The sequence below is a fragment of the Eptatretus burgeri genome, chromosome 10 (assembly GCF_056783735.1).
Source record: "Eptatretus burgeri isolate ZD-2024b chromosome 10, Ebu_testis_v1, whole genome shotgun sequence".
NCBI lineage: Eukaryota > Metazoa > Chordata > Myxini > Myxiniformes > Myxinidae > Eptatretus > Eptatretus burgeri.
Window position 1 is genome coordinate 78,179,438 of NC_140970.1, and position 18,128 is coordinate 78,197,565.

General features: G+C 44.6%; 1 protein-coding gene across 8 annotated transcripts in view; it reads right to left on the reverse strand.

Moving 5' to 3' along the window:
• PIK3CD (phosphatidylinositol-4,5-bisphosphate 3-kinase catalytic subunit delta) overlaps positions 1 to 18,128 on the reverse strand; it is a 201,114-nt gene that overhangs the window by 33,201 nt on the left and 149,785 nt on the right. For all 8 annotated transcript variants that reach the window (XM_085899030.1, XM_085899034.1, XM_085899029.1 and 5 more), the window contains 6 exons: positions 9,545 to 9,644; positions 7,438 to 7,616; positions 6,709 to 6,818; positions 5,871 to 5,949; positions 5,300 to 5,467; positions 4,262 to 4,385 (listed from right to left, as the gene is read on the reverse strand). In XM_085899030.1, coding sequence (XP_085755156.1) covers positions 4,262 to 4,385; positions 5,300 to 5,467; positions 5,871 to 5,949; positions 6,709 to 6,818; positions 7,438 to 7,616; positions 9,545 to 9,644 — 760 coding nt within the window. The remainder of the gene's footprint in view (positions 1 to 4,261; positions 4,386 to 5,299; positions 5,468 to 5,870; positions 5,950 to 6,708; positions 6,819 to 7,437; positions 7,617 to 9,544; positions 9,645 to 18,128) is intronic.

Consider the following 18,128-nt stretch of genomic DNA (forward strand, 5'->3'; position numbering starts at 1 on the left):
CCAGACTTATTTGCGTATGATGCAAAATACCACAGATCCTGTTACAGTCGTTATATCTCACCAAGAAATATAGGCTGACCGGTCAAAGGCTAAATTGGAGAAGGCTATGAATGTCCATGATGAGGCTGTTCTTAGTTTAAGTGAGGAAATTGAACGCACAATTTTTTTCAAAGGTGAAGAAGGTTGTGACACCGTCTACCTTGCATGAACGACTCCTGGTTATACTTCAGGAACTAGGTGAGAGTACAGCGGAGAAACCCAGCGAACATCCATCGTGGAAACTCAAACAGAAGCTGAAGAAGTGATTTGGTGGTAACGATTTGTTCGAATGAGGTAACTGTCGGTGATCTCGTGAAGAAGGTATCTGCTCTGAACATTCAAATCAATGAATCGGGTGATTACGAATTCGGATCTTGTGATGAATCGGATCAATTGGACAATGCTGTCATTCTTCATCAAGCCGCTGGAATACTACGCGATTCAATTTCAGGAAAAACATTTCAATCAAAGCATTATAATCCAAGCGGACAGTTTGAGAAGCACCTGTGCAAATCATTTGTTCCAGAAACTCTGTATGATTTTATAGCATGGTGTACATGAAAACAGCACTTTGACAATGCTAAGACATGTAAGAGTTCCCCAGAATGTTATGATGATAATGTAGCTGATTTGAAGGTACTTGGAATATGCCACAGTGTCATTGCTTTGTCTTGTAAGATACAGACCCCGATTACATTTGGGTTAGGTACTCAAATGCACCATGACGATGGTAGTAAGGAACTTATAGAACTTTTAAGTTCAGTTGGGTATTGTATAAACTACGACGAAGTCAGAAACTTCATTACATCAGTTGCTCTTGACCAACTTTCAGGTCCATCTCAAGTGCAGATCCCACGCAGTATTGCAAAATTTGACCCCGAACAAATCGACACAATTGTTGATGCTGCAATCCACAATTTTGACCAAAACGAGGAAACAGTTGATGGAAAACATACTACCCATGCCATGGCTATTGTGCTGTACCGGCGATCATTGGTTTCCAGCGAGATGAACTTAATTCCACGCACAAAGCAGAAAGCACTCACCACGGAACAATGCGAGGAAGAACAAATCCAAAGGTATAGAAAACCACCAAAAAAGCCAGAACCCAATATCTCATCTCCATTCGATACAACTGACTCATCTTCAAAGGTTGTGATCAAAGATTTCGTATGGGCGTTGGCACGACACATCTGTGCAGACGAAAGGTTTTCAAGAATTCCAGCATGGAGTGGTTTCAATGCCCTTGTGAGTACAAAGATAGTTCCAGCCGCGACCATTCGATACCTTCCTCTCATCAATTCTCCGCAGTCTCAACAATGTATACTCAAGATTCTGCTCCAGCTGAGGTTCGAGACTTAACACACCTCTACTGCACTGACAAAAACTGTGAAAACGGGAGGATGTGCCCTTGCGTCCTTGCAGGACTAGAGTGCATTGACATATGTAGCTGCACTGACTGCAACAATCACAGCAATGTCGGACAACAGGAAAATGAAAATGCAACAGAGATACACACTGTTTTTGATATTTAGATGCATGGCCAGCTGATTTCAGATGTGATCAGTATTGAAAGATTCATGAGTGGGTTTCACTGTGCAGCAATATAAACATATTGAATAGGTTTCCTCAATGGTGTGAATCTATTTATCCGGGTTCAACTGCAATTTCATTCATGAGACAATCTGACTGGTTCATCAAATCAGACTTGGGACTGTTATAACATGTCATGACAATATCATGCGAAAAAAAGAGGCAATTGTTGCATAAAATTAGTTTTTTAAAAAAATGTCGATTTGGAGGCATTCCGGGGGTCTTTTACCCCTTGGCAGCATAGAAGTCCATGAAATACCTTGCATAATATAAATTTCTCATAGCAACCCTGATATTTTCCATGATAACTTCATTTTTGCATAAAAGATGCCGATTTTAGAAAAATGAGAATTTTCACTGGAACCGTGCACATGTCAGAGAAAGGGTTAATTTACCGGGTTGTGAACACTATATCATAGTTTAACTGACATATTCTTTAATGAAACACCCTGCCTGATGAAAATAATCAAATTTGGCACCTTCAAAACATATATTGGGCTATAATAAGGGTATTTTCAACTACTTTTCAACTTTAAAACAACTATAATAAGAGAAAACGTACAAGTTTTTGCTAAAATTGCACAAAAACTGCCAAAATTAGGGGTATTTTCTGGGTCCTTAACCCCCCTGAGGAGCCTAAAACCCCCTGAAATATCTTAAAGAATGTCCAATACATAGAAATACCCTGAAATATTCAACCATTCTACATGCATTTTATGCTTATTGAAGTAAATAAAGAATGATTGAAAATGGCCATTTTTAGCTCGCCTGTTCGAAGAACAGAGAGCTATAGCGATACCCCCGGCGTGAGCGTGTGTGAAAATGTTAAATTTTTTGTATTACGGAAAAACTCCTCGACGGATTTTGACGAAACTTGGTGGGGGGGTTAGGTATGGTCCAAGGATAGTGCCATTCGATTTTGGACTTGGTCCCCCCCCCAAAAAAAAAATTGTTAGAGAATTTTTTTTTTTTTGCATTTCTACATGTTTTAAGTGATTTCCAACCCCCCCCCCCCAAAAAAAAATTGTTCGAGAAAAAAATTTTTGCAACTTTTTTTTCAACAATATTTCGATTTCTTTTTTTTTGCATTTCTACATGTTTTAAGTGATTTCCAACCCCCCCCCCCAAAAAAAAATTTTTAGAGAAAAAAAATATTTTTTTTGCATTTCTACATGTTTTAAGTGATTTCCAACCCCCCCCAAAAAAATTGTTGGAGAAAAAAAATGTTTTTGCAACTTTTTTTTTCAACAAAATTTCAATATCTGTTTTTTGCATTTCTACATGTTTTAAGTGATTAGGATTTCGACGAAACTTGTTGGGGGTTAGGTATGGTCCAAGGATCATGCCATTAGATTTTGAACCTGGTCCCCCCCCCCAAAAAAAAATTGTTAGAGAAAATTTTTTTTTTGCATTTCTACATGTTTTAAGTGATTTCCAACCCCCCCCCCCCCCAAAAAAAAAATTTGTTAGACAATTATAAAAAATATTAATTATTAGACGTCTTTTAAAAACGATAAATGTATAAACAGGCGAGCATTGGGTGGCTTTGACACCAACTCTGGTCTCATGTTCCCGCACTCAAGGGGTTAATTAACCATTTTGTGCAGAATTTCAACAACTACAACCTCAGTTTTCGAAAACTAGACATCCATACGGTTCAAATGAGACCAGTTTCAGCTTGTTATACCTCCGGTAGGGGTATCTCCTAAATTAGAGCCCATTTTCAGCGCCGGCCACTACACCATACACGTTGTGCTGATGGGATATTGAAATGATCCGATTCTTGTCGGTGTGGGTCTTATTAAGTGTGAACGCCTCATTCGTGTTAATCTAACCCCATCCAATCTATTCTGAAGCTGTATCTGATTACGCCAAGATTCATCCCAATGGTCAGACAGCTCAATGGCGGGTTCACTCGTTTTATGATGGTCTTCAAGAGAGAGAATAACCGTGATATTGCTTCAAGATTCACTTCCATTTCCTCCTGTTAAAAACCAAACTATTTTTTAATACAGAGGTCAAGGCTCATGGAAGAGCTGAACAACAGAAGGCAAGGAGTTGACAAACTGCCAAAGGCAAACGTAAACTCGATAAACATTCGTGACTTCAAATGCAAAATGTATGAGGGTTGTACAGGAAGATCATGGAATAAGAGATATTTTAAAAATAATTTATGGGGGATTTCTCAGATGAAAGGTTTATTTTTTTTCTGGATGAGTGGTGTAGGAAACTTCAGTTCAAAGGTTAATATCACTTTTGGCAATCCACTCCAAATCAGGCCATGCAAACTTACTGATCAGCCAAAATATTTTAAGAGCAAATCCCCTTGATTGGGAGGTAATGTAGATCGAGCACGAATTGTCCAGAATGTCAAGGTCACCTTGCCTGTAGACCATGTCAACTGTCTCATCTGCTTTCCAAATGCCGACAGATTGTTGAATATGGTTCCCTTTTTTAATTGCCAGTTTATAACAATCAGTAATCGCTGCTTTTATTATTATTTTTTAATTAAGCATCACATGTTTCTTGTAAATATCTGTGTTGTACGGTAATATTAACCGTTTACCCACGGTGACCATACATGAGGTGAACGGGTGGGAGACATCAACATGACATAATTACGACTTACCTGTCCCGTCTCTCGTATCATGATGTTGTCACTGTGCCTGTCCCCAATACCCAGTACGTAGGTGGCCACGCAGTAACCAGCGCACGAGAGTGTGAACTCCTCAATTGCACGGTCTAACAGGTCTCTGCAAACCACAGCATATCAGATCAAAATAGATCCCAAAGGGAAAGAAAACACAACCTACTTTCCTAAAATATGAATATTCCACAAAATAAATACATTTTGTCTGTGTTTTATTCAGGGGAAAAAAAAAATCGAATCCTCAGAAACTTTGAAACCACGTGCCCACGCGGCAGAACCCCATATTCACTTCAATCTCATTCTTCCCTCCAGGTCTTCAAGACAGCTGCCACCACCATCTCATATCGTCCCCAATCCAAAACCATGATCTTTTGTACCCTCGTTAATCACCCCACTCATCTCCCCTACCTACTCCAATCCCTCCTTCTTCCAAATTTCCAGTTTTCCCTCCTGAATCCATCTTGTCCATACGGTTGTCCAAACCCCATGCATCCTTTCCTGCCCCCCCCCCAATTTTTCCCCACACCCAAAGTTAATCCACCTCCCTCTCGCTTTGTCTTCAGCTCTGCTGATAGTGTTTCACCCCTCTCTCTGCTGTTCCTTTTGTCCTGTTGAGTCCTGATCCGTTCAGTGTACTAGTACAAACTCTTCCACGAGCCTCGACTATATATATACAGAAAAGCACCTTTGCTCGAAACATTGTTTTTACAAATCCTTGCAGCAGCACAATGCAAAGGTCACACAGAAAGGAGCTTACAGCAATATGGAAAACAAGTTCACAATGCAAAAGGACGAGGGTAAAATGCAAGAATGACACAATGCAAGACTTCAACCAGATGTTTGAAGAAGAATATAAAGTGAGGCTGACCAGCCGAGCTAAGTACAGCCATAGTTAGGCAGAAGATTTTCATGAAGTCCTGCATAAATTGCCCCAGCTGAGGCATACCAGCCGAGCTCCGTACGACCAATGAGACAGAAGATTTTTTTTTCCCCCTGAAAATCGCCTTGAACTCTCACCCTGAATTTTTGTGCTTCAGCCAGTTCAGTATCGCATCTTTGTTGAAAGCAGCCGTAGCAGCCAGGTTGCTCTTATTGAGCTGGATGTTTGCGATCGTCTCTGCCTTTTGCACGACCTCGATTAGGCCCGTCTTGTCTCCCGTGGACAGGCAAGCGTAAGGGATGATTCTGTGGGTGAAAAAAGTGGATATCAGGCACTCACCCGACCAGAGTAGCATACATACATCCGTGTACAAGTGATGTCAAGCAAATACGAAATCAAATGGTAACAACAGATAACAGAAATATGCAACACTTTTGCTCTTAGTGAGGATGAAGCTTTCCTCGGAGACCGAGCAATGTGTGCAATTTGCCAATTGCTGAACACAAATTGAATCGCATGACAATTATATCACAGAAGCTAACTTGTTTTGAAGAACCTTTCATAAGGGCAAACAGTATTTGGAGATAATGCTTCAATATATTATATCCCAGACGTTAAAAAAAAAAAAACAAGAACAAAGTTCAAAGTTCAAAAATAGCATGTCAGATGGGCAGTATGAAGGACAAGTGAAGGTTTCCATCAGCCCACCTGAGGTCCAGGCCTTCCTGTTTCCACATACTGTCCATGAGTCGTAGCATCTGCAGCGTCAGCATGTCTTGCCGTAAATCTATCGTGTCCACACATAGACTCGGTCAGAATTATAACTAACCAATCAACCTTCGAGACAGTGTACCAGACACTTGTTAAGCATGAGGAAACCATCAGAGCATTGATGCAGAGCTTTCATCCTTAAATCAAACATCTCCTCGCATTTTAGTTAATGCATGATTATCGCACATCAAGTAACATCACGTGTCACATTTTCTGACACCAAGTTTCTTCAACCTCCAATGGAACCAAAAGAAAGGAAGGATACAAAATTAATCCTGGGCTGACAGGACGGCCTCAAGGCATCCACATTCGCCTCTGAGCTGTCTAACCTGAGTTCGAATCTCGGCACAGCTATAAACTGTCACGCTGGTGTTTCACGTGCAGGGAAATTCAACAATGTGTGTGCCGTCCATCAGATGGATGTCAAACTGGGTGTCTTGTCTGCGATCATTAGTCGTTAGATGTTAACAATCCCATGGTATTCTTCGTGAAAAGTCGGTGAGCTCTCACCAACTTCCTTGAACAAATTAAAAAACTCCTGCTCTCACCTACAAGGGAAACTGCATCAGTGGAATAGAAGGGCTCACAGGAATGGTGTAAACCAACAGCCACGTGATGCAAGATGATGATCTTGCATCATGTGGTCGTTGCAAAAAAAAAAGGAGTAAAAATAATCAGTCCGGTGGTTTTGTACAATGCGGTGAGCATCTGCTCAACAAAGATGGAGTTCCGAGGAGTACAATGTTTCGAAAAATGGCAAAGAAAGAAAATTTACCGTCTCCATTTTTGAAGATGACACCAGTCGGTTCCAAGTCGTGGATGCCTGACGTATAAACCATCCACAGGGGCTTCATCTTGGAGTTCATAAATTTACACTTTTGTACGCTGGAAGAGTGAGAAATATATGATAAATAAATTAGGAATTTCCAAAACATATGTAACTTGAAAAATTAGAAAACAGAATGAGACACGAATGCATCGGTGGATATGCCTCCGCCCGCATTACATGTCAACCCACTGTTACGTTTGATATCAATTAAAGGTCACACCAAAAATTAAAGGTCAAACTGGAGACAGAACACGAGAGAGAAAGGAGACAAATAGAAGAGAAACAACATCGGATGTTTCTAACTCAAAATATTGTCTGCCAAATGTTGTTGTTTTTTTTAAAGGGCACATGACCTTAGACCATTGACCTAAAAATTACGCCCATGTTTAACTCAAAATATAATCAGTTTGTCTTTGTATTACACCCTATACTTGTGCCAAGTTTGGTTGAAATCCATTGAGTGGTTATCAAAGTTATCGTAACAAAAAACTGATAACAGACGGACACATGAACAAACCGAAAAACATAATGCCCCTGACCTTTAGCTGAAAAAACATCATAACATATAGAGTATGCACAAACGTATATTACACAGCTGTGTCCTCATTCCAAGATACGTCCTAAAATGACAGATGTACCAAACATCACAGAGGAGCGAGTGAATTGTGCTCTCACCAAAGGTTGTTGAGGGTGGCGCTTGGCTTCAGCGGGCTTTGCACATCGGAAAGAGGCTCGTTGTAAGTTTTGTGCAAAAGGGTAAGATGCATCATTTCTGTCACTTTAGTCTTCGTAGCCTTAGTCGAAGACGTCTTCACTATGGCGTTGATGGTCTTCAGCTTTGCAAGAGCGTCACACTTTGGGGAAGATGCCAGAAACAATACATTACATGATGTCGTTTTCACTTCCATTTCAACTTCTTCCTTCAAATAATATATTTCATTGATGCAAAGGTTACCTCTTCCAAACACCTCGGCCTGAGGGCGCGTGCAGAGCTATAATGCTGAGCTATAGTCGTGCAAAATCTCAAACTATCACGAGGTAACGAAGGCACTTGTGAAGGTCATTTGGCCCAGCATGCCTGTGCCATGTCCGGATCCAAAATTCCTACCTCACGCTGGTTGTCCTATTTCTACAGCTAACCTCAAGTCGGGAATTTGGCCTGGGTACCAGAATACAAATGGCCAGTCTCTTTCAGATATATTGTGAAAACATCAACATACCTGGTCAGACAAGACAGCAGGCCCGACAACTACGTCCAACAGATGATGTGCTCTGAGATGCCGCGCCACCTGCTGGTATTATCTCAGAATGGGCATTTATAGTAAAGTATGATGGTAGTGGGGATTGAATGCAAGACTAAACGGTGAAATGCTGAGTACACTACCAACTAAGATATTTTTCCATCCCAAAATTGAGCTACCACCACCTGACCTTCCATAAATTAACTATCCCAGATAGTTTCTTGGTTTTCAAGAACAAAGGAGTTTGTACATGAGCTTTACATCACAAGAAAAAAAGGAGGCACACCACGTTAATCATACATAACCTCGTCAACTTAATAAAAGAAATAACGAATATTTGGATGAAGATCTTTTTGTAAAAATAAAATAAAAATTATCATGATCTCTGCTGATCATGATCAACATGAAAAATTATCATGATCTCTGCTGATCTTGATCATGAATCATAAATCATGATTAAGATGAAAAATTATCATGATCTCTGCTGATCTTGATCATGAATCATAAATCATGATTAAGATGAAAAAATTATCATGATCTCTGCTGATCTTGATCATGAATCATAAATCATGATTAAGATGAAAAAATTATCATGCTCACTGCTGATCTTGATCATGAATCATAAATCATGATTAAGATGAAAAATCATCATGATCTCTGCTGATTATGATCAGGAATCATAAATCATGATTAAGATGAAAAAATTATCATGATCTCTGCTGATCTTGATCATGAATCATAAATCATGCTTAAAATGAAAAATCATCATGATCCCTGCTGATCTTGATCAGGAATCATAAATCATGATCAAGATGAAAAATTATCTTGATCTCTGCTGATTATGATCGTGATGAAAAATGATCATGATCATTTAGTAATTTTAGTTGATCTCTGCCATTCCAAAGTTGTGTTCATAGGGAGGGTTTACATATAAATCCAACCCAAAATATGAAAGCCGGCAATTTCATGGACAATTAAATGAATATTAGGCTTTGTTAATCAAGACAAATATTGGTCGGCATTGGTGGAAAGTCTTTGTCAACTTTGAGTTAATGAAACCTGTCAATTGAATGGACAATAAGATAGCAATTTGCTTACAATAAATAACGAACAGCTTAAACAAATAAACTAATGGAACGATGAACATCAAAGATGTTTGCGGTCAACAACGTAACCACACATTACCACGCATTGTCAACTTATAACAATGACACATTTTAATCAGCCCAAGTTGTAACATCTAGATTTCTGTTATGCAGAATTCCCATCATGTGTTATCAATATCAAATTGTCAGACTTACAAGCCTAACCTGAGGCCTTTAAAGAGTACCAGGAGAATCAGATCTTCCTGCACATGATCACAAACACAGCAAGACACACCACCCATGGTTTTTCTCTTTGCACATTCCAAGTTAGTTGGTTCGCTGGCATCACTAACTTGGTGTAGCTTGCATGGTGCAGTTAAGTGCGCTGTGTTAAGTTAAGTGCGCTAACGACATGTTACATGTGATACATGTCGGCGTCAATATCTTATTACCCACCTGCTTTATAAGCAAGCGCACATGTGCCACACTGCCACGACAGTACGCTTCTAGAATGAGACCAAACTGTAAGGAGACGGTCGGGTCATGCATCTCTGCCCTGTAGCAAAGGGGTGGGAGGGGTAGGGGAGCAACAGAAGGCAAGCAGGAAGTTAGAGACATGATCCTTGAACCAAGATTTGCAATCATATTAATCAGCAGGTGTATCTAGCACTGCATATTCTCCAAAAACTCGATGTCTTCTTTTTCTAGCGGATGGTAGCTTGGCTGCCGGGGTAGCTATCATTTTGTTGGGATGCGACTATGCCGCTGATGCTGTGCCCCATATACCAGTACACTGGTACTCATTTCGCCGACCTCGGAAGGATAACAGGCTGAGTCAACCCCACCTGGTGTTAATTCCGAAGCCAACGGGGCTCAAACTCAGGACCCTAAGATCCCAAGCCAGCCACCCTAACCACTAAGCCAACACCAGGATTGAAACTCCAATGTGAAAATTTATTTGTTTATTACCGCCATTGAAACCTTGTCTCTTGGTCAAACAGATTGTGCAGTACTCACCTGATTCGAACCGCAAGAGAAAAGGTACAGCATTTTAATTGTCTAATGTTTTTCACATTCCAGTGTCCAACGTTTCAATTTGAAATTCGCAAAATCATTTATGAACTAGAACTCGGTAGAGCGCATACCTCCGCCAGGCTGAACAGTTTACATTTTGTTTCTCACTGATGGGCCGCATCTGCATCCGGAAGTCAACCAAAATCTGGTTGGCTTGTTCTCGTCACCGACCCAACTCATCCACCTAGATGTGTCATAATATGTCCACAACGTTTTAAAATATTATGCTATATATCTTTTCTTTTGCCTGATATCTTAATAGTGAAAAATCGCTTCAAAATTTTTTTAATTCTTGTATTCGGATTCGGATCTGGATTTTGACTAAAATCGAATCGATTCGTCCTTGTCACGCGCACAAGCTGTTCACCACGTTTTGCCTGAATCTGTCCATAACTTTTTACATATCCTGCTCACAGACACACAAACAGACAAACAGGAGTGAAAGTATAACCGCTGTTCACCTTCGGTGGCAGAGGTAAATACACAGGCATGTTATGCAAGGATCAACTCCCAAAAAGATCCATCATCGTCCTTGTGGCTATATCTGTCTGGGTGATCGCAAAATTCCATGCAGAACGTCTCATTAGTTACAGAGTTCTACCAAAAGGACACGCTGAGATTTTTGCCCAAAGATAAGAGAATGAAGCATCGTTAGAAATAGAGATGACATTTTTAAGCGTGCCGAAAAATTCCATGAACAAATCTGCATTACAAAAGTCAAATTAACCGGTAATTGAAGCACAACAAAAAAACAATGAAGCCATCCGACCGGTGACTGGCGATATGAGAGCCGGTTTGCATAAAAAAAGGATGAAAATGGCAAAGACACATGGGAAGATCATCATCATCATTCTCGTCATCGTCATCAGTGTACCACTCGACAGAGCGTCGGTGATGCAAGAGACAAAGCAGTCTCTTGGTAATAGTTATACAGCGTGGTTTGCCATTGTCTTCCCATCAGTCAGGGCAGAAATTCATCATTTGTTGAGGGTGCCAGCGATAACTCGACTACGCTCTACGAAAACCAACGTGAGACATTTAACGTTCACCAACAAGCAATGCTGGTAAGTGGGTCCTTCTTTCCCGTAAGCTTAACGTCCTTCCGATGGACAGCGCTCATGATGCCTCACCCTGCTTGCAAAACACCAGGATGAAAGTTTATAGCTGGGTCGAGATTCGAACCCAGGTGAGACGGCTCAAAATATGAGTGCACACATCCCTAGGTTATCCTGCCAGCCATGAAATGATTTTTATATATTCAATGTAAAATGGAGGTGAACTGCTTCACAGTAAATTAGGAACACCATTTAAAAAGTGCCTAAAAATCGAAAAATTCCCTCTCACCTGGAGAACCTCAGAGCTCGCACTCATCTAGAAAAAAGGAGGTAAGATGAAGAAGTACCGTCCCATTGGCTTGCTCTGGAATATTTAGAAAATGTGCAGAAAAGCCAAAACCCGTTCGCAGTTGAACTGGACAACAAGCAGCCAACCGCATGAGCAAGCAGGTTTGAGAAGTGAATACCGTACTCAACAATGGATCACCTTCAAGCGGTAAATCAGATTCTGGGGAAATCAAGAGAACATAAATTGCTTTTGCCCCTCGAATTTATTGATCATGAGAAAGCCTTCGACAGTGTGGAAATAAACGCCATAGTACAAGTTCTACATCACCAAACCATCATCTCCAGGTATATCAATATTTCAAGTATACAATGGTGTCTGCTATCATTAATCAAGAAACTGAAACGGAAACCTTGAAACTGATCCCAGGTCATGGCGAGAGCGATATCAAAAGAGGCGTCAGACAAGTTCAAGCACAACGTCAACAAATTCGTTCAAAGTGTTCCTAGGAGAAATGTTGAAACAGATAAATTGGCAAATGAAAGGAATTCATGTCAGCGGAACACAGGCGACAACGGTTTAAATCCGAGCAAGGCAGAAGATCTCAAAAATCATGATGGAAGAGCTGAATTTGTAAAGCCAGATAAGATCGGACAAAAAAAACGGACATGATGAGGACAAGAGTCATATTCAACTGGAGGAGATTCAAATTGAAAATTTGAAAATTGAACAAATTGGCAATTACATTCATCGAGGCCAGATCAAAGAAAATGGATACGGATAGAGGAGGTGAAGAGATGCACCAGAGCATGATAGGAAGCATTTGGGAAGTCAAAAAGAAAAGTCATGAAAAGCAAACTGACCTCGTGTCTGAAAAATAAAGTTTGCAATCAATGCGTCATACCGGCAATGGCGTGGCATCCAAACGTAGTATAGGGTCACTTAAAGGGAGATGAAGGGAAGGTTAATAACCAAGCAAAGAGCAGTTTAAAGATATTGCCTTGGCATATATATATATATATATATATATATATATATATATATATATATATATATATATATATATATATATATATATATATATATATATATATATATTGTTATGGTTGTGGAAATTCGCAAACCACCATTCAGGTCCCGTAGGTGAGATATCTCTGTAAGTACATGTGTAGTTAGCCCCAAACCCGTTGTTTAGAGGGAATTTATGTGATCCATCCGGGCTGTGACGCTTTGTTTTTCTGTTCTATCTTTTATTTCAAACAAACAGCATCTCAACAACCACGCCATCCCCACCACAGCGCCAACCACACTACAACCACGCCACCTCCACCATCAACGCTACCACATCTTCGCCACTCGCCATTCAGTAGGCCCTGTGCGGTTACGATCTCCGGGAACAAACAAAAACCAACAACTATACTCGGGGGTTTTCACGCCTGTTTTTCCCGTCGAGGTTCTCCGCGCTCGGTGTGGAGGAGGGGCGATGCAGGGGTCAAAGGTGAGAAAAGGTGGGGGCCTCTTTTTGGGGGAATAATTCCCTGGCTCTGAGCCAAGACTGGCTCTCCCGGCCCCCGCACGGCGCGGGGTGGAGGGAAAGCGAGAGGTCACACCCCCCTTCGAGAGGCTTCTCCAAGAAGCTCGAAGGGAGGTGGGGCTGAAAACGGGGCGGAGTGAAGGGCGGAGCCCCGCGCTACAAAAGGCGGACAGGACGGACCATGGGTAGTTGTTGTTGGGTGGTTGGTCAAGAGTGGTTGGTCAAGAGTGGTTGGTCAAGAGTTGGTTGGTCGAGAGTTGTTGGGTGGTTGGTCAAGAGTCGTTGGTCGAGAGGGGTTGGTCGAGAGTTGGAGTGAGTTGTTGTTGGAGGGTTGGTCTTCATGGTCGTCTTCTGGCTCGAGTCACGAGCTTGTGGTTCCTGCCTTGCTTCTTTGACCCGTGCGCGAGCGTGGAAAACAGCGCCGAACAAACCCCGTCCGTTTCCCCGAAACCCCGTCCGTACAGTCGAGCTGACCACACGAGCGACACGCGGCACGAGCTCACGGAGCACGCCGGAGGGGCTCGGAGTTGCGGTCGCAAAAGGAGGACTCGACGCACTCAGGGAAGTCGCGACTTCCATTTCTTTTGGGTTCTGTGTAAACGTGTGTGTGTGTGGCGCCAGTCTGGTGAAGTAAAACTGTTTAAGTGTTGCCATGTGTCGGTCTGAGTCGGTAGTATCTTTGCGTCATTGTTTCTTTTGTTGCATTTGATATATGTGCATTCTGTTTGGCTGTATATGTGTGGTCTCCGTGTGCCGCGGAATAAATGTGCATTATGTTGAACTGTTTTCCCGTTTCGCTTCGTCTTTTCTTTCATTGAATCTCCATCTTGCTTCACGTAACGGGTTCGTCGTGGGCTTAATACGCCCGATAATTAATCGGAACCGTCGAGGCCGACGATAACACCGCTAGGTTATCCCGATAGCATGGAACGGATCGCTTAAGCGGCCCGTGTCCGGAGTTGACCTGCGGCGAGGTGCGATCGCCCGGTCTACCATCCGTGTGGGTACTTAGGTAGGTCGAGTTTGGCGAACAACCCTATCCCACGTGGGTGGCCGATTGGCACGATCGTGGTGAGGCCGAAAGGCCAACCCGTGACTAGTTCCCGGCGTTGGTCCGAGAGGGTCACGACAGAATTGTCCATCCGGTGGCGACATGCCGCGATTCGAGTCACGTGGCGATCGCACGCCGGCAGGCGCGAATTCGCAACAATATATATATATATATATATATATATATATATATATATATATATATATATATATATATATATATATATATATCATGTATTATTTATAATATTTATTATTTATTTATTTTATATATATGTATAGATATATGTATATATAGATATATGTATATATAGATATATGTATATATAGATATATATATATATATATATATATATATATTGTTGTGGTTACCAAATTCGCAAACCACCATTCAGGTCCCTCAGGTGAGGTATCTCGGTAAGTACATGTGTAGTTCGGCCCAAACCCGTTGTCTAGTGGGAATAAATGTTATTCATGCGAGCTGCGACTCTTCAGGATAGCCGTTTTTCTTTTACTATCTTTAATTTGGACCAACCGCCATTGTTACCACCACCAGTCACAACATCAACCACCAACCACAACGCCGCTTCACCACAACCGCCACGACCTTCACGTCACACCTCGCAACCGTCGCATCGCCACCGTTCTTGCGCCGCTTGTGGGTACCGGTGTTGGACTCGTGCAGGGCGCGCGCCGAACAGCGTGTACAAAATCACGGATTTTGTGCTTCAAAAACGGATCAAAAACGACACACGCCCACTTTTTGCCGTCCAATCGGTGAGCGAGGGGCGAATTGGCCCCGCCCCCAGGGCGTTGGAGGGCGATCGATATATGCAAATTTATGGATCAAAAAGCATTCACGCCCACTTTTTCTCGGGCCAATGGGGAGCGAGGTGAAAGGTCGAAGGGAGGGGGTCAAAGATGAGAGGGCGAAGCTACGGGGCTGATAAAAAGCAACCGTGTTCGTCAGTCGAGTGAGTGGTAGAGTCGAGAAAGGACAGAGAGTTAAGACTTCGCGGGCGGTGGAGTTGGCAAGAAGGAGCTGGTCGTCGTGTGCGTTGGAGTCGGAGCGGAGGGGACGGAGCTGTGGAGAGGCGGCGAGGGCAGACGAGGGCGTGCTCGCGTCGTGCAGGGAGCTGCACCCCAGGGAGGCCGACAGCGCGACCTGGCCGAGGTGGAGACGCTCGTCGCGGGACAATAAAAATCCTCTATACCCCGAGCATCAGCAACCCCCTCCTGTTTCCCCCCGCGCTGAGATAGTGCGACCAAGGGGGCCCCTTTCCCACCCCCTACCAGACACTGCCCGCGAGGCCCGCGGAGTTGAGGCACCATCGCCGCTCCGCGTCTCATCACCAGACGGGTAGGCCCGACCCGGTCTCGGCCTCAGGCCCGCCTCATCCTTGAGGGTATTCTTTCCTTGGTTTTGGGTATGTGTTGTCGGCGCCGTCTGTGAAGTAAAATTGTATAAGTGTTGCCGTGTGCTCGTGTAATCGGTATTAGATCTGCATTGTCGCATTTGCTTTTTGTGTAAATTGCATTGTGTTTTTCTTTTCTGTGTGCTTATGGTGGAATTGTATATGTGCGCTTTCCGTTCATCGCGAATAAATGTGCTTGTGTTGAACTGTTTCCCGCTTCGCTTCGTCATTTCCTTCATTGAATCCTCATCTTGCTTCACGTAAAGGGTTGGTAGTGGGCTGAATACGCCCGATAATTAATCGAACCGTCGAGGTCGACGATAACACCGCTCGGTTATCCCGATAGTACGGAACGGGTCGCTTAAGTGGCCCGTGTCCGAAGTCGACCTGCGGCGAGGTGCGATCGCCCGGTCTACCCTCCGCGTGGGTACTTAGGTAGGTCGAATTTGGCGAGCAACCCTATCCCACGCGGGGGCTGATTGGCTCGATCGCGGTGAGACCGAAAGGTCCACCCGTGACTGGTTCCCGGCGTTAGTCCGAGAGGGTCACGACTGGATTGTCTGTCCGGTGGGCGACGTGCCGCGATTCGAGTTACGTGGCCGTCAGCACGCCGGCGGGCGCGAATACCGCAACACTGGTGTCAGGTCGTGCGATACAAATTCATCGCCCTCCTCGCGGCACTGGTATCGGAGAACAGGAAAACGGGCTCTCCTGTCTCCAGCTAAATTCACGGGAATCGGTCCAGGGGTGAGAAGCGACCCCCGATTCCCTCCAAATTACGAGCGAGCAAAATTAACCCTTTAAGAGAAGCAAGATGGCGTCTCAAGGCGAGCGGGAGCCGGGGGTATTAGAAATGTATATGTGTAGTAATGTAGAATCCATGGTCCAGGATGGAATCCCCGTGCAGGAAATGTTGATTGTGCAGGAACAGGGACTCGCCCAACTGAACCCAGAGCCCGAAATGGGTGCGGCAGCGGCCGCGGTGTATGACACCTCCCCCCCCCTCTCCACCAAAACCCTTCCCCAACCCCTGCCGAAACGGCTCACTCAAGCGCACCCGACAAAGCCCAGCTATTCACCATGCTGGCGAACATGAACGAAAAAATAGATGCATTCACAAACGAAATAAAACGCATGAAAACTAAAATGGAAACAAACATGAAGGAAGAAACGAAAAAGCTCCGGGGGGAGACTCAGAACATGGGCCAATGCCTGCAGGCGGGCATGAAGGCCGTTAGCAGGGAACTCAAAATGGCGACTCCACGTGTGGAAGCAAACGAGCTGGAAGGGGGTGCAACGGCTGACAGGCCCGCGGTGGAGGCGGGTGAAAAAATAATTCAGGGGGCGTGTTGGGCGAGGGTCGTGACAGAGAAATCGACGGGGACCAAAAGGGAAAAATTAAATGGGGAGACCAAAACGTGTGAGACGAGACACGAGGTGACGACAAAGGAAATAAAAATAGTTGAGACAAGGGAGGTAAAGGGTGAAGAGGTGACAGAGTTGGCAGAGACACGGGAGACAGAAAAAATAGAGGAGAGACTGCACGATGCAGACGGGTTAAGTGACGCACACACACACACGGAGGGAGTGGAGGACAATGGGGGTGAGCTCGCGGAGCGTGTAGGGACCCAGTGCGAGCACCTGGATGGCCTCCTCCAGGAACGAGGGGAGGGAGTATGCCCCCTTGAGGCGAGTCACGACCAGGTGAGTTCGGTCGTGTTTTGCGAGGTTGAGAGGACGGGTGCTGTGGACGGGTGCACGGAGAGCTTGGGGGGTATAGAGGCCCCGGAGACCCTTGTGGGGACACGAATCCCCAGTGTGGTTGTCCCTGTGTGTGTGGTGCAAGGTGTGAGTGCGTCCCCGTGTGTGGAAGCGACCCCGTGTGTGAGTGGTGTGGTGGCGATGGTGCCAGGGTACGTGCTTCCCAGCACGCCGTGTGTGGATGAGGCACCGTGTGTGAGTGTCGCCGTGTGTGTGAATGAGGCACCGCGGGTGAGTGCCCTCGCGTGTGTGAGTGAGGCGCGGTGTGTGGATGAGGCACAGCGGTTGAGTGCCCCCGCGTGTATGAGTGAGGCACGGTGTGTGGATGAGGCACAGCGGTTGAGTTCCCCCGCGTGTGTGAGCGAGGGACGGTGTGTGGATGAGGCACCGCGGGTGAGTGCCCCCGCGTGTGTGGATGAGGCACGGAGTGCGAGTGAGGCACCGCGGGTGAGTGCCCCCGCACGCGTGAGTGAACGGCCGTGTGCAAGGGAGACCGTGTGTGTGTGAGAGAGCGGTATGTGAGGGAGATGTCGGTTGGCATGCGGGAGCACGCAGCCGCGTCTCCCGGTGTGAATGTGATGGAGTGGACTGTGTGCGTCGTAACACGCAGGTGTGCGTGGGTCGAATGGAGACGGCGACAGAGGAAAGAAAGCCGAGTAGCGGCTGTAGTTGTTTCGGGGACCGTGCCGGGTTCACCCAGCAGTGAGCACGCGGTCCGTGCTGTGCAACGCACGAGACCGCCACGTGCTCGCTTGCGAGAGTGAAGTCCCGGTCCGGAAACGCCAGCGGTGGATTTGCCGATCCCGCGGACGGACAAAGTTTAGGCAGGTAAACGGATTTGGACCGGACGGGTTCTCCACGCGAT